The 13663-nt window shown below is 44.0% G+C and overlaps 1 protein-coding gene across 2 annotated transcripts; it reads left to right on the plus strand.

Annotated features, from left to right (window-relative positions):
* The first annotated feature begins 23 nt into the window (after window positions 1–23).
* On the plus strand, window positions 24–13140 carry snapc4 (small nuclear RNA activating complex, polypeptide 4). Of its 2 annotated transcripts, none has more exons than XM_063489186.1 (22): window positions 24–290; window positions 772–885; window positions 967–1010; window positions 1117–1213; window positions 1443–1468; window positions 1548–1670; window positions 1892–2032; window positions 2120–2204; window positions 3091–3172; window positions 3288–3389; window positions 3802–3874; window positions 3965–4129; window positions 4226–4376; window positions 4482–4588; window positions 4810–4904; window positions 4986–5080; window positions 6597–6688; window positions 7079–8596; window positions 9572–10171; window positions 10455–11340; window positions 11486–11811; window positions 12543–13140. In XM_063489186.1, the coding sequence occupies exons 2-22, from the start codon at window positions 774–776 to the stop codon at window positions 12636–12638; spliced, it is 5016 nt and encodes a 1671-aa protein (XP_063345256.1). In that variant the 5' UTR covers window positions 24–290; window positions 772–773; the 3' UTR covers window positions 12639–13140. The 2 variants fall into 2 exon arrangements, with proteins under 2 accessions (XP_063345256.1, XP_063345257.1); XM_063489187.1 differs by lacking the exon at window positions 24–290 and adding an exon at window positions 308–332.
* Window positions 13141–13663: the final 523 nt, after the last annotated feature.

A 13663-nucleotide genomic window follows, 5' to 3' on the forward strand; every position in this document is an offset into this window, starting at 1 on the left:
AACAACCGGAAGTGACATCGGGGGAAGGAACCAAACAACGGATCGGCGGCATTGCAGGTTTTGGGCTGCGGGTTTTTTGTTTTTGTTTTGTGTCCTTTCTTACGTGTAGCTTGAAGCATCGCAGTGACAAACGGAAGAATAAATTGCCATGCATGTTTTTTGTGGACTTTCTGAACCGGAACTTAAGTGTGAACAACGGAACGTCGAAGCACAATTTTCCCCGCCGCACAGCCTGCTGGGTAATATGTTAACGTCGGAAACGCGTTGATTGGAGGTCCCCGCGTGTGGAGGTAAAAAGTAGAAACATAATAAGACTCGGTAAAGACACATAGGTAAACGATGTTGCACGAGATGCTGAGGTCTTAGACGCTCGTGCAGTGTGTTAGTAATACTACTCGGTGTGTACTGTAGTGCTGTTACAAGTAGTGCTACTACTGCTGAATCTGAAACTGTTTGCTTCAGGTTAAACTCAGTTTAAGCTTTATACAAAGAAAATGAACAAGACTCGTTTACATTGTTTTGTCTTTAATACATATAATTTATAAATGTTCCCAACCAGGAAGTTAATTAAAATATTCATATTTGTTTGTGTGTGTGTGCGCGCGTGCGTGTTGTTTTCTATCGAAGTGGTAGCCCTGACCACAAGTCAGTCAAAAGAAAGACGCTTATTAATCAATAAATATTTCGGTTTGAACCAAATCACCAGGTTAAAGGCTCATCATGATGTTTGTCGTGACAGAATAATGCAGCCTTCTCTGTGTCTGTCCACAGACATGTCCGCCTCTCTGGCAGCAAAGAGGGACAAGATCCAGAGAGAGGTGGAGGAACTGGAACGGAGTCTGTCTGTAACCAATGCTGAACTGGAGCTCCTAAGCAGCGGGACAGGTACCCATCTTCTCTCTCTGTATGTCTTTATCGCGCTCTCTGTTTGCTTGTCTCTAAATAACCTGCTATATCTCTGACTAGATGATGACTCTGATCGTGAGGATGTGGATACCCCAGCGGGACAGGTAGATCTCACAGTAAAACTTGGTGCATGAATTGAATGAGAGTTCTGACAAAGACACAAACCGTGTGTGTGTGTGTGTGTGTGTGTGTGTGTGTGTGTGCATTCAGTCTGCAGCAGGTCTGTTGGCTGAGAGAGAGAAAATCCAGAAAGAGATCCAGAACCTGGAGGAAGTGCTGGGACCACACAGTCCCATCATTGTTTCAGGTACCTCTCTCTGGCTGTCCTGCAGCATGTCTGTGGAGCCTGAATTTATTTATTTATTTATTTTCACATAATCAGAAACTAATGAAAAAGTCACCGTGCATTTTATCTGCTAAAATATAATTTACATCAAAAATGAGGAAGGAACCTTAAAGGAACCACACTGGGAACTCTGGTACTTGTTAGAGAATTTAAAAAGGCAACTAAATGTCTCCTGCTTTCTGTCTGGCAGATGATGATTGCAGCACCAGTGAGGAGGTAAGCGTCCATGTCCTTACGCTGTCAGTACCTCTGTCAGTAACTGTGAAATAACTTTGTATAATTACACTGATTACAGAGTGACCTTGGCCTGTCACCGTCAGTGGACTCATGTCTTCAGATGAACCTCGTGTACCAGCAGGTGGTCCAAGAGACTCTGGACCAGCTGGAGAAACTGCTAACACAAAACCAGAAGGAGCAGGTCGCTACTAACACACACACAAATACTCAGTCAGTATTAATGCATACAACAGGTCAAAACACAGACATTAGAAGAGTATTAACACACAACCGGAGACATTAGGAGTGTTAACAGACAATCTCAGACAGCATGTCAGTACTAACACATGACTACAGACAGTAGGCCAGTGCTCGTATTAAATGTTTTTGTTTGTTTGTTTGCTTGTTGTTTTTCTAATGCAGAAGGAGCTGGAAACTCAGCTGTCTGGACCGATCAAAGAGCCTTCCAAACAGCAGCCCACCAACTCCTCCTACCAGCAGCCAATGAAGATGTATCTAGGTCGCTTCCTAAAACCATACTTCAAGGATAAACTGACGGGACTGGTAAGACAAACATACCCAACAACTGACACAGGGTTACTGTTACTGCAGCTGACCAATTAGGGGCTGTGTTTGTCTGTATGTCTTCAGGGTCCTCCAGCCAATCAGGAGGCGAAGGAAAAGGCGAGCAGGATTGCAGGATATCTCGACGACAAGAAGCTGAAAATAAAACGATGTAAGACAGTACAAACATCCCCCCCCCCCTTTTTTAAATTTTTTTTATCCTAAGTGAAACAAACCAAATAAATGTATATAAATAAATGAACATGTTAGGTGCATTGTGAGGCTGTTTAGGCCTAAATACTAGCACTAGCATCCACTCATGCTCATGTAAGTAAGACTAACATGCTGATGTTTAGCAGGTGCATAATTTATGTAATCAACCTGATTTCAGTGATGTTTTTGCAGCACAAATATAAATTAAACAGAATCCATAACGATTTGCGAGTGATTTAAACCATACATTAAATTTGAAAAGAATACAAAGAGCATCTCAAGTGCTCAAACACGCAAAAACATTTTAAACAAATTATTAAAAGTCGGGACATGGGCATGCAAATGTAATATGCTTCGTTAATATGCTGTTTTTTGGACTATTTGTTTTGTTAAAATTGGTGGTTACAGTAGTGGATACTCATATTAAACATGGCCAAAGTTTCAACAAGGTCTGTAATCCTTATGAGCCAGAAATCGCAGGCAGACTGCTCCACTTCAGGGTAGCTTTTTTTTTTAAAGTGAGAGCTGTAACCTGTGAACATAGAAACTTTTCTATCCTAGAGGCAGTCAAAAGAAAGGTATCTTAAAGGGACTGGAGTTAGAACTGCTTGTTTTATTCTAATGAACTGAAGTGAAGTCCCACTGAAGTTGCTACACTGATAATAAATAAATAAATAAATAAATAAATATGGATTATTTTCAACTGTCAGTCAAGCAAATTAGAGCCCAAAAACAACATTGAGGGGATATGAGCATAATAGGTCCTGTATAAGTTCAGACCATTTACCATTTTATCACCAAGTGGTGTTTGTCCCTTCAACATCTCCGATATCTGTGTGTCTTAGGGGAGAGCTGGCAGAAGACTCTCTTGATCCATGCAGTGTCTAGAGAGAGTCTGAGGAGACTCATCCAGCCCAAACTCTCCAAGTAATATCACGTGCTCTCATCTTTGTTTTTAATTATTATTGATATGATTATTTTTTTTAACATTACATTTTGTCTGCCTTGTTTTTGTGTCTGTGTTTGTGTGTTTCTCTTTCAGGGTGGACTACCTGAGTCAGAAGTTGCTCTCCGTAGAGGAGGCAGACAGGCAGCTAATCAGAGAGCAGATAGACAGTTTGGAGAGAGAAATCAACTTGCTCAGGTTAGCTGGATATCAATTTTGGACTTCAGTGTTCTTGCAGGGCCAGATGTGTCCATATTTATACGAGAAATGGGAATTGTCACATTATCAGGTAACATCGAAGAGCTGTAGAAGTCCAACAAACAGTTTACGGTCTGTGTTGGCACAGCTGACAAATACCCTTAACTTAAAGATCATCTGAGAAGCTTCTTCAGTTCTGAGCTGAAGCCAGTGATTTACCAGAATGTTTTAGCTTGGTTCAGGTTTAGTTTAGTATAGTAAGAAACAAGTATTTAGAATAATGCTAGGCAGTTAACCTTTCTATTAGCCACTGCTACAAATATTGCCATCAATAGCTTTTTATTGTAACAGTCTAGTATGTTCAGCAGTTTAAAATGTAACGTGTATCTCATTCTCTGTTCTAAATGGTCAGACAGAAGAAGGAAGAGGAGCTGATTGGTGATCGATTTGAAGAATATGACTGGCAGAAAATATCCAACATTGATGTAAGTTTTGAAAAGTAATTAGTGAATCCAATGACGAATGCAAAAGTGACGGAGTGTTGAGGTGATCACTTCTTTTACCATCGTCCCCAGTTTGAAGAGACGAGGGATGCAGGGGACATCCGCTGTTTCTGGCAGAACTTCCTCCACCCGTCCATTAATAAGACTCGGTGGAGCCAGGAGGAGGTGCAGCAGCTAAAGGAGATCAGCAGGAAACACGAAGAGAGACACTGGGAGATCATCGCTCAAGAGCTGGGGGTGAGCAGGAGGGAGCACCGTCTATCTGTCTGAAATGTGTGGCTATTTTTGACCTCTCTCTCTCTCTCTCTCTCTCTCCCTCTCTCTCCCTGTCAGACTGGAAGAACGGCTTTCATGTGTCTTCAGATGTTCCAGCGTTTTGTCTCGGGATCATTAAAGCGTGGCAGCTGGACTCCGGCTGAAGATGATCTGCTGAGAGAGCTGGTGGACAAGATGAGGATCGGGAACTTCATCCCATACACACAGAGTAATCGCATCACACTGTTACATCAGTCCGCCTGTCTCTCTGTCATTAATGAGTTGCATGTGTTTGTTTTACATGCCAACACTCTGAAACCTCTTCTGTTCCCAGTGAGTTACTTCATGGAGGGTCGTGACCCTGCACAGTTGATCTACAGGTGGAACCAAGTTTTAGACCCGAGCCTGAAGAGAGGGCCATGGACCAAGCAGGAGGATAAGGTACACAGAGGACTAAGTGGATACACCATAGCAGAGCCACATCAGTGTACAATCAGTAGTGTAAATAGTTCAGAGAGGAAGTACTTGTTTGTGTTCCTGTGATGAGATTCTGCTGCATAAGGTCCCAGTTTGGAACCTACTATGAGTGTTTGTTATATTTTATATATATATATTTGATACATATGATAGCATCTAGTTACTGACCGGTCTTTGTCTGTCAGCTTCTGCTACAAGCTGTGGCTCGTCACGGAGAGAAGAACTGGTGGAAGATCAGATTGGAGGTTCCCGGACGCACTGATGGAGGCTGCAGAGACAGGTAATACTTGACTGGAAGAACAGAACTGAGTTTGTGTGATAATCTGGGTCCTAGTTAAGATGTGTGTGGGGTTGCTTGCAGGTATTATGACTGTCTGAAGGCGGGGACAAAAAGAGGCCCATTCGACAGGAAGGAGAGAGAGCTGCTAATGGAGCTGGTGGAGAAACATGGAGTCGGTGGGTCACAAACATGCCACAGAGCAGCATATTAAAAGCATGTTGCTGCAGCAGCTTTTACAAACACAAAAAATCTGAAATCACAAGCCCAAAATCTTTCCTGCAGCATCTTTTCTGTTCTGACTTATTAACCAAGGAACAGTTTTGACAACAGAATGAGAACATAAATCATTTTCATCAGAATATAAACATTCATAAACATTACTGACAGTAGATTTTTATAAAGATTTTATAAACGTATACATCCATCCATCCGTCCGTCTTCTTCCGCTTATCCGGGGCCGGGTCACGGCAGCAGCCTAAGCAGAGAAGGCCAGGCCTCCCTCTCCCCGGCCATCTCCTCCAGCTTGTCTGGGGGAACATCAAGGCGTTCCAAGGCCAGCCGAGAGATATAACCTTTCCAGCATGCCCTGGTTCTGCCCCAGGGCCTCCTCAATGGGACATGCGTGGAACACCTCACCCAGGAGGCATCCTTATCAGATGCCCGAACCACCTCAACTGGCTCCTTTTGATGTGGAGGAGCAGCAGCTGTACTCTGAGCCCATCCTGGGTGGCTGAACTCCTCACCCTATAAACTTATACAGTACTGTGCAAAAGTCTTGAGTCACCCCTTATATTTTAATAGGAAAATGGAAAGTCAGTACAGCAATAAATGGAAATATAGTATACAAGGCCAAAACAGAGTTTGTACACTTTGTAATTGGCCTTTGACAATCTTTATTCTTCAACACAGCCTAAAGTCTCTTAGGCTTTTTTTTTTTTTGTCTTTTTTCAGTGTTCTTCAGCTGTAGTTCTCCAGGCTCTTTGAAGAACATCCAGAGCTGTTCTATATTTCTACCCTTTGCTTGGTTCTCTGTGAAGATGATCCCACACTGCTTCAATAATGTTAATCTAGGGAGGCCAATCCATGACTGCCCTTGTTCCACACCACTGACTGAAATACCATGGTGGAGTCTCCAGTGTGGTTTATAGATGACTGTAAACACTCACTGTTGTACCGCTCACTTGACCTTCCACACAGTGATAAATCAATACGTTTCCACTCTTTGTTTTTGTTTTGTTTTTTTCTTTTTTGTCTTCAGTGCCCTTCTTGTGTAATTTGGCATACCTCAGCCTTTTCTCCCCATTTCCCTTATTTAAGAACGGCCCTTTCATAGCAGCGTTCTTCTTTCTTTAGCTGCAGCATACAGCAGCCTCCTCCGTCACAACAACCCACTCCGTATCCTTCTTCACTACATCCATGGATGTTTTGTGGTCTTTCTCTTTTCCTCCTGCCTGGCAGCTCCACATTTAACATACTTTAGTGTGATCTGATACCATGAATCTTTAGCTAAATCTTCATCTGCACAGCCATTTTTTTGATTAATATCCAATGAAAAATAAAACTCTGCACTAAACATGTAAGCAGCTGCAGTGACACACTCTGCTGTCAAGTGTTTGTGTGTTTGAACTCATTTTAGTGTGTGTGTGTGTGTGTGTGTGTGTGCACGCACACACACGTGTGTTTTTCTTTCAGGTCACTGGGCAAAGATCGCAGCTGAGATTCCCAACCGTATCGATGCTCAGTGTATGAGGACATGGAGGCAAATGACCAAAGCTGCAGATGAGGTACATGACCTGTTGTCTTGGAGGGAGGGAAATGTTGGTGTTGTGAGAGGATTAACATAGCATTACCTGATTACCTGTGTCTGTAATTCAGCTGGTGGTTCGGAAAAATTCTGACTTCTGGGATCTGGTCTGTAAACGAGATGAAACCAAAATAATCAAAGAATAGTTATAATGTTAGGAAACATACCAAATGGTACTTTCATTACACTCACTAACTAATGTTCATTTATTCATTTACTTTATTTAATGCCAGCTTAACCACTGGCAGAAGATAGAATTAGAATATCAGCTACATAAATGAGCAATATTCACAAAAAATGTGACAACTGCTTAACTACTTAGGAACCATGGAAACTGAAACAATGACTCTTTTTAACTCTCTGAAAACAGAAATTAGGGTGTGCTAGAAAACCACAGAGGAAACGTGGAGGAGATGAGAAGAAGAAGAAGGCTGCTAAAACCAACAACAACATCAGGAGACGCCTCAAGGCAATAAAAGAAGAAGTGATTAGTGAGGAGGAGGAGGAAGAGATGGCGATAGAATACATGGACAGTGATGATGAGAAGAAAAAGAAGACGAAAAAGACAGAGGTACCAGAAGTGGAGAAACTAGTGGAAGTGGAAGAGGAGCAGAAGGAGGAGGAATTGGAGGAAGAATATACGTTCCCACCCATGCAGGAATGGATTCCAGTTGAAAGAGCCCAACCATTTACTTTCTTGAACTTTCGTCCAGTGGTGTTGGCTTCCTCCAACGAGTCTAACAATGACAAGTTAGTGCGGTCAACCATTTTGGGGAAGTCTGGACGCTCTGTAATCATCGGCCCACCTCCCAGGGAGCTGCGATGGGAAGAACGCCACGACAGCGGCGCCATGATGATGGTGTCACCTGACCAGCTCCAAGCCCACTTGCACAATCAAGCACGGAGGTTTTACAGTAGGTCTAAATGTAAGACAAAGACTTCCCAAACCAGCAGGCCACTCTTTATGAAAGGAATGACTGGCCAGGGGATAGACCTCATGCTTCAGGCTGCAGTGACACCATGGATTGGCAACCTGCTGATCCCAGCCAGCACCAAAAGAATGGCAGCAGATGTCCTGAGGGAGCGAGCAGAGAAGAAAGAGCTTTCTTCAACATCTGTCTTCACGCTGTTCCTCAAAGTCATGAATGTGGATGTCATGGGTTGTAAGGAGATGATAGAGCGGAGGCAAAGCGGGGTGACGTTAATGACTCCACCTTCCAATCCTCCTCCTGGCAAATTTAAGAATCCAAATACTGTGGCAGGAATACTTCAGCGAATGCATTTGGGCATGCAGGAGCCATCTCAGGCAGACAGGTGGTGCAGACAAACTCCTCCTCCTCAGCTCCACCCATCAATTGTTACTGAGGTGCCTCCTAACATGCGGACTCAAGTTGCTCCTTTGTCATTTCCTCAGCCTCCCTCAATTCCTCATTCTGACTCACAGATGAATGCTGCTTTCTCTCCAGCTCAACACACATCTCGGCATGCAGGGGTCACTATTTCTCCATTTGCTCTTCCTGCTGCTTGTCAGAGGCAGACTACCACTCCAGTTTTTGTGGTCTCAACGCTCCAGAATGTCTCCTCTACCTGTAACCAACAGGCTGTACCTTTGACCCAAAGCCTCACAGCCTCATTGCTCCCATTCCTTAATCAGCCTATTAGCCCCTCACAAACTGCTGTCCTCTCCCCTCCTGCCTGTCCCCGCCAACTTTGCCTTTCCCCCTCCACCCTAAATCTACCCAGAAAAAAGCAAACAGAGAATCACGAGAGTCAGAATGGGGCTGTACATGCAGGTGAGGAGGGAGAAGTTAGTATGAGCAAGGACAGAAAGAAGACTCCGAATCTCAGTCAGAAGGCCAGAGCTCCACGCCAAGTCACTAAAGCAAAGGTAACATTTTCAGATTTCTCACAATCAATGATTATACAGAAGTCACTATTTTTGCTTGTTTTCTAGTTGCTTTTATTACAAAAAATATTGTATTATTTATCTTTTAGACTGGGAGTATAACAATTAAAATGCTGCTTTCACTCATGGTCGATTTGTTCTACTTGCAAAGAGACTTAGAAACCATTATCGAGCGAGAAAAGTGTGCTGCAGGGGGGAAAAAGGTACTTGCCTTTAAAAAAAATCCACTGAGCTCAATAAACTTATGTAATCTAATCAGCTAGCCTTTACGAGTCCACCATAACCATGCAAACTTTCCCACACTTAAGTATACCACCGCCTGCTATTGTTTTAACTTTTCAGTATTCTGAAAAAATCCCAGAATTACCTAGAAAATATCGTTTAATATAATTTCAGACATTGTCATGCATATGTTTTCAAAATATGAAACGACTCGTTCAGTTCAATGTTATTTGTATAGAATAGAATTCAACTTTATTGTCATTGCACATGTCACAGGTACAAGGCAACGAAATGCAATGTATAGCATTGCCTTTAAGGAAAGATTCTCCAGTGTTAGAAAGAAATGTGGGACAGTGGGAAGAAACCTCCTGCAGAAGCAGGCTCGGAGAAGGGCAGCACCCCAGCAGACCAACCTATTGCAGCATAACTAAGAGTGTTCAGGGTCACCTGATCCAGCCCTATATCGGTTTGGCAGAGTACTGTGGTACTGGTGGAGGACATTGTAGCAAACCCAATTCAAGTCAGCTCTTCAGCAAGTTCTACATACAGCTTATTTTCCCCTGGCATAATTCTTGAGTTTCTGCTGAAATTCTTCACCATTTTCTTCTTTGTTGCCAGAAGTTTAGCACACAGCACACCCACTCTGGACACGTCATGGTCTCACGATTTCCATTCTCATCAGAATGCCATATAGATCTTGCTGGCTCATCTCTGTCTTTGTTTTGTTTTGTTTAGGCTAAAGTAAAAAAGACGGCAAAGTCTGCTCCATTAAAGATGGCCAGTCCTCCCATCGAGCTGCTACCTCAGACTGTTCACTCCTCCCAAACCACACCTCCTACAGCTCATCCAGTTGATGTTATCCCTTCTTCATTAGTCACATCTCTTCGTCTCACGCCGAATGACTCTTCAACTTCTTCTAACCTGTCCTTCCCATCACGCCAGTCTGCCACGCCTTCCCACTCTGACGGAGCCATGTCTTCAACTCTAAACTTTAGTTTAGTCCCACTCTCCTCCAGTGTGACCAGCCAACATGCTGTTTCCTCCACTTCATGCCCAAACTCCAGCGACCACAACTACACATTTTTAACACCTAGCCCCACTGAGCATGGGTCTGACTTGAGTCAGCCTTGTCCTGTCCCAAAGCAGCCAGACAGCAATGTTCCAGATGGCCAGGCCAGAGGAAAGAAAAGACCGAGGCAAGCAGCAGAAAAGCAGGAAGTGATGAGAAACGAGGATGACCAGTGTGTGGGCAGGACAAGTACAGGTGTGGACGGAAAGCGAATTCGAAAGCCGACTCATAAAGCCAAAGCTCTGCAGGAAGATGCTCAGGCCAAGGTAAGATTACTAGATTCTGTTCTTCATTCCTCATTTAGTCACATAATTACAACAACAATAGCAAAGCATGTACAGGTAGTGTAATCACCTAGTTGACTTTAAACGAGAGTTTCTTAGGTCTCTTTAAAAATCAAAATACCAAACAGCTGCCATCCAAACAGCTGCAAAAGATTTGAAGTTGAGGAAAGCAGGAGACCGATGCTGTAGGTCATTAGCTGGTAGTTTTTATTAGCTGGTATCTGTCACCTCTTCAGACTGTCTCCTCTGTGGTCTGTGTTTGCAGGCTGAAGCCAAGAAGAAAAAATCTTCCACCTCATCTCCTCGGCAGAAGCGTTCTCGCGGTGCATACTCTAAAGAGAAAGCGAGCACACAGACTCCAGTTGCTGCTCCGGTGCCCAGGTTGCATTTATGTCCGGGTCAGTCGATGTGGGTCATGACTCCTACAGGCCTGGTCCAGCTTTCACAAGCCCCGTCCCAGGGCCTGGAGATGGCGGTAATAAACACTGTCCCTCCTTCCCCAGGGAGTAGTTTAAACCAACACACAGCCACATCACCTGTCCAGCTCGCCACCAGAGGCCTGCGACCAATTGCACCTAAACTGTCCTCTGGGCCTGTACCGATAACCCTTCCAAATCAGCCTCACCCACTTCCTGAGCCACCCGTTTGTAACCCAAGGCCTCTCGCCCCACCCTCAGTGCAGCCATCTGACCTAGACCATGGTCGCTACTCCCTCCCTTTTTGTTCCCCGCTGTCTTCCACTAACTTCTCACCGCGGGGCACAGTCAGAGTGGATGCCCCACAGTCCAGGCCACTGAGGAAGGAGGTGCTGGAGATCGACCCCTCTCTTATGTTCGTGGAATCCCCAGCAGCCATAAATGACTGGCTAAGTGGGTCAGGAGGGGTGGTAGTACCAGGATTGAGCTTGTCCCTGCCCTACCTTCCACCCTTTGTCAGCAATCTGAGCATGTTCAGTGGACTGCTTCGTGCCAAGAAGTCCCTAACCAGGTCGTCCCTGCAGCTGGTGCGTGAGGGCAACAAATCCAGATGGCCCCAGACCAATTCCAAGCCTGACAGCAGCACAAAGAACGGCTCCAATGACCCTCCGCCTCAACCTCCACCAGACCTGCCGGACTCCACCTCAGACATCACACCCGCCGAGAAACAACCAGGTAACACACCATATGACCCGACAGCAGGTGGTGTCTCCTACGCTCTAAATTCTCTGTTGATAAAATATTAAGTGCTGAATGTTTAATAATTGGCAGTTTCCTCCAGGGACTTCAGGTTGTTCTGTTTGTTTGTGTCTCCCTGCAGCTTCCCCCGCAGCCACCCCTGTCAGCTCTGACCACCTGGAGCAGCAGGAGAAGAATGAGGAGGAAGAGGAGGAGGAGCTGGTGGCAGCAGTGCGTCACCTGGTAGCTGAGCGTTTCTCAAATAATCCTGCCTACCAGTTGCTGAAGGCACGCTTTCTGTCTTGTTTTACTCTCCCCGCACTCCTGGCTACCATGCCACCAGTCCCAAAGGTTGAAACCTGCCAGACCAATCAGGAAGAGGAGCAGGAAGAGGAGGTGGAGGAGGAAGGAGAAGAAGAAGTGGAGCTAAGGAAACTCAAAGAAATGGCAAAACTGAGGAGAGCTGAGGTGAGTTGCGTAGGTTATTCAGGTAGTTTCAACTTCTGGTTATATCACAGTAACACTGACTCTGGCAGCATTCAAAGAAATTGTTAGCCCCAAATGCCACAAATTCAAGTTCTTCTCCATAAGGTTTCTATACTTTTATCACATTATAGCAGCAATAACCAGTTTCTTTATGTAGAAATCTGTCTAAATCTAAAGCGGGGATTTCAAACTAATTTTACATAGTGGGCCATATACAGCCCACTTTGCTGTATTTGCATGTAAAATGATCACTGAGTGAGAAAGTGCCCTCTGTGCCTCACAGAATAGAGGGAAGTTAGTGTGACTCACATTTGAGTATATTTTTCCTTGCGTGTCTGAGACAGAGAGGTGAAATAAGAAAGTGAATGTCATGCTGGCCACGTAATCCAAGCTGCGATAGCTCAAGTGTATTTAAAATAGGACCATGATAAAATCAAATTTGTGACTATATAATACTAACAAAATGAACCAAAGAATGTAATTAATAGCACTAATGGTTATTTTAGGTGTCACATAGTTGTAATTCTGCTGTTCATTAACTCTGGATCTCTGTAGAAAACATTGAAAATACAACAGCTGAGCAAAAATAATTCAGCGTGGGTAACCCTGCAGTGACTCGCACAGTCGTGAAGTCTGATCACATCAAAATCCTGTGGTTCAGTAATCAGAACAGAGACACAAACACACTGAGAAGTTTTTGTTTTTGTCCACAGAAATCACTGCAACTGCTGTGTGACAGCTCTGGAGCTTCAGCCAGTCACTTTTCAGGGATCACAGATGTCACCAGACCCACGTCGGACCAGACCTGACCAGACGAGCAGAAACTAAAGAAAACCGAAAAGGCACTTTCTGGGGAAAATGTGTTCATCTATACATTCAGGTCACATGTTCAGTTCCTCAGGTGAAAATGACTTTAGTATGTAATCATTTATACATCTGTTTTTATATCAATGAAAACACTTTCCTGGGCGACTTCACAAACAGATACAATGTTCTGTTTTATTAGGTGCATTCAGGGACCCTCAAAATGCGACTTTTGAGTGCAGTGATGATGTTTGGAGGAGTTGGTTTTCTAAGAATGGGAAGCTTAGTTCTTACAGACTGAAGTGAGACTGATGTCTTTATAAAGGATGACTGTGGTCGGCAGGGAGTAAAAGGAACTGAGTGTTAGTGTTGAATATGTGTAGCAACTTAAGAATGAGTTCAAAACTCACTAAATTGCACTAAAAAATGTTTGTTTTGGTTTTGTTTTTTTGCTGCTGCTGCTGAAATTTTTCAGCTTCTGTACACAAATGTTGTTTTATTTTCGAATAAAAAGGTTTGTTTGGAATGAAAAAGCATCTGTGTGTGTGCGTGCCTGTTATTGGAGACAGTGAGGACATGTCTTGTTGCCTCCTGTTTGTGAAATCTACTGTGACTCTTAGACTTTCATTACTTCTTTTACATGTCCTTGTGTTGGTAAAATTTCAAGACTGAGAATTCTGCTGTGGCACAACTTCCTGTTTCAGTCAGATGATGCTTCCTGTTGGCTGGGAGTGATTCCCCTTCAGACTTCTCTAATCCTTCACTTCTTCCTCTTTTGCATATTTAACACTATAGAAAACTCAAGCTTCTGTCCATCTGTAATCTTTTTTTGTCATGTGGTTTAGGATTTGGACACCCAATTTTATATGCACACTCGTAAGCTAACATTAAAACCACCCATTTAAATAGGTCCCCCCTCATGTCTCCAAAAGAGCTTTGACCCATGCCCATGGAAGGGCTCAGTGGGGTGGGGGGGGGACGCTGCATACTGCTTTGGGAGACCGCAGATGTTGGGGGGCCACATTATCAT

This window comes from Pelmatolapia mariae, linkage group LG12, assembly GCF_036321145.2.
Source record: "Pelmatolapia mariae isolate MD_Pm_ZW linkage group LG12, Pm_UMD_F_2, whole genome shotgun sequence".
Taxonomy (NCBI): domain Eukaryota; kingdom Metazoa; phylum Chordata; class Actinopteri; order Cichliformes; family Cichlidae; genus Pelmatolapia; species Pelmatolapia mariae.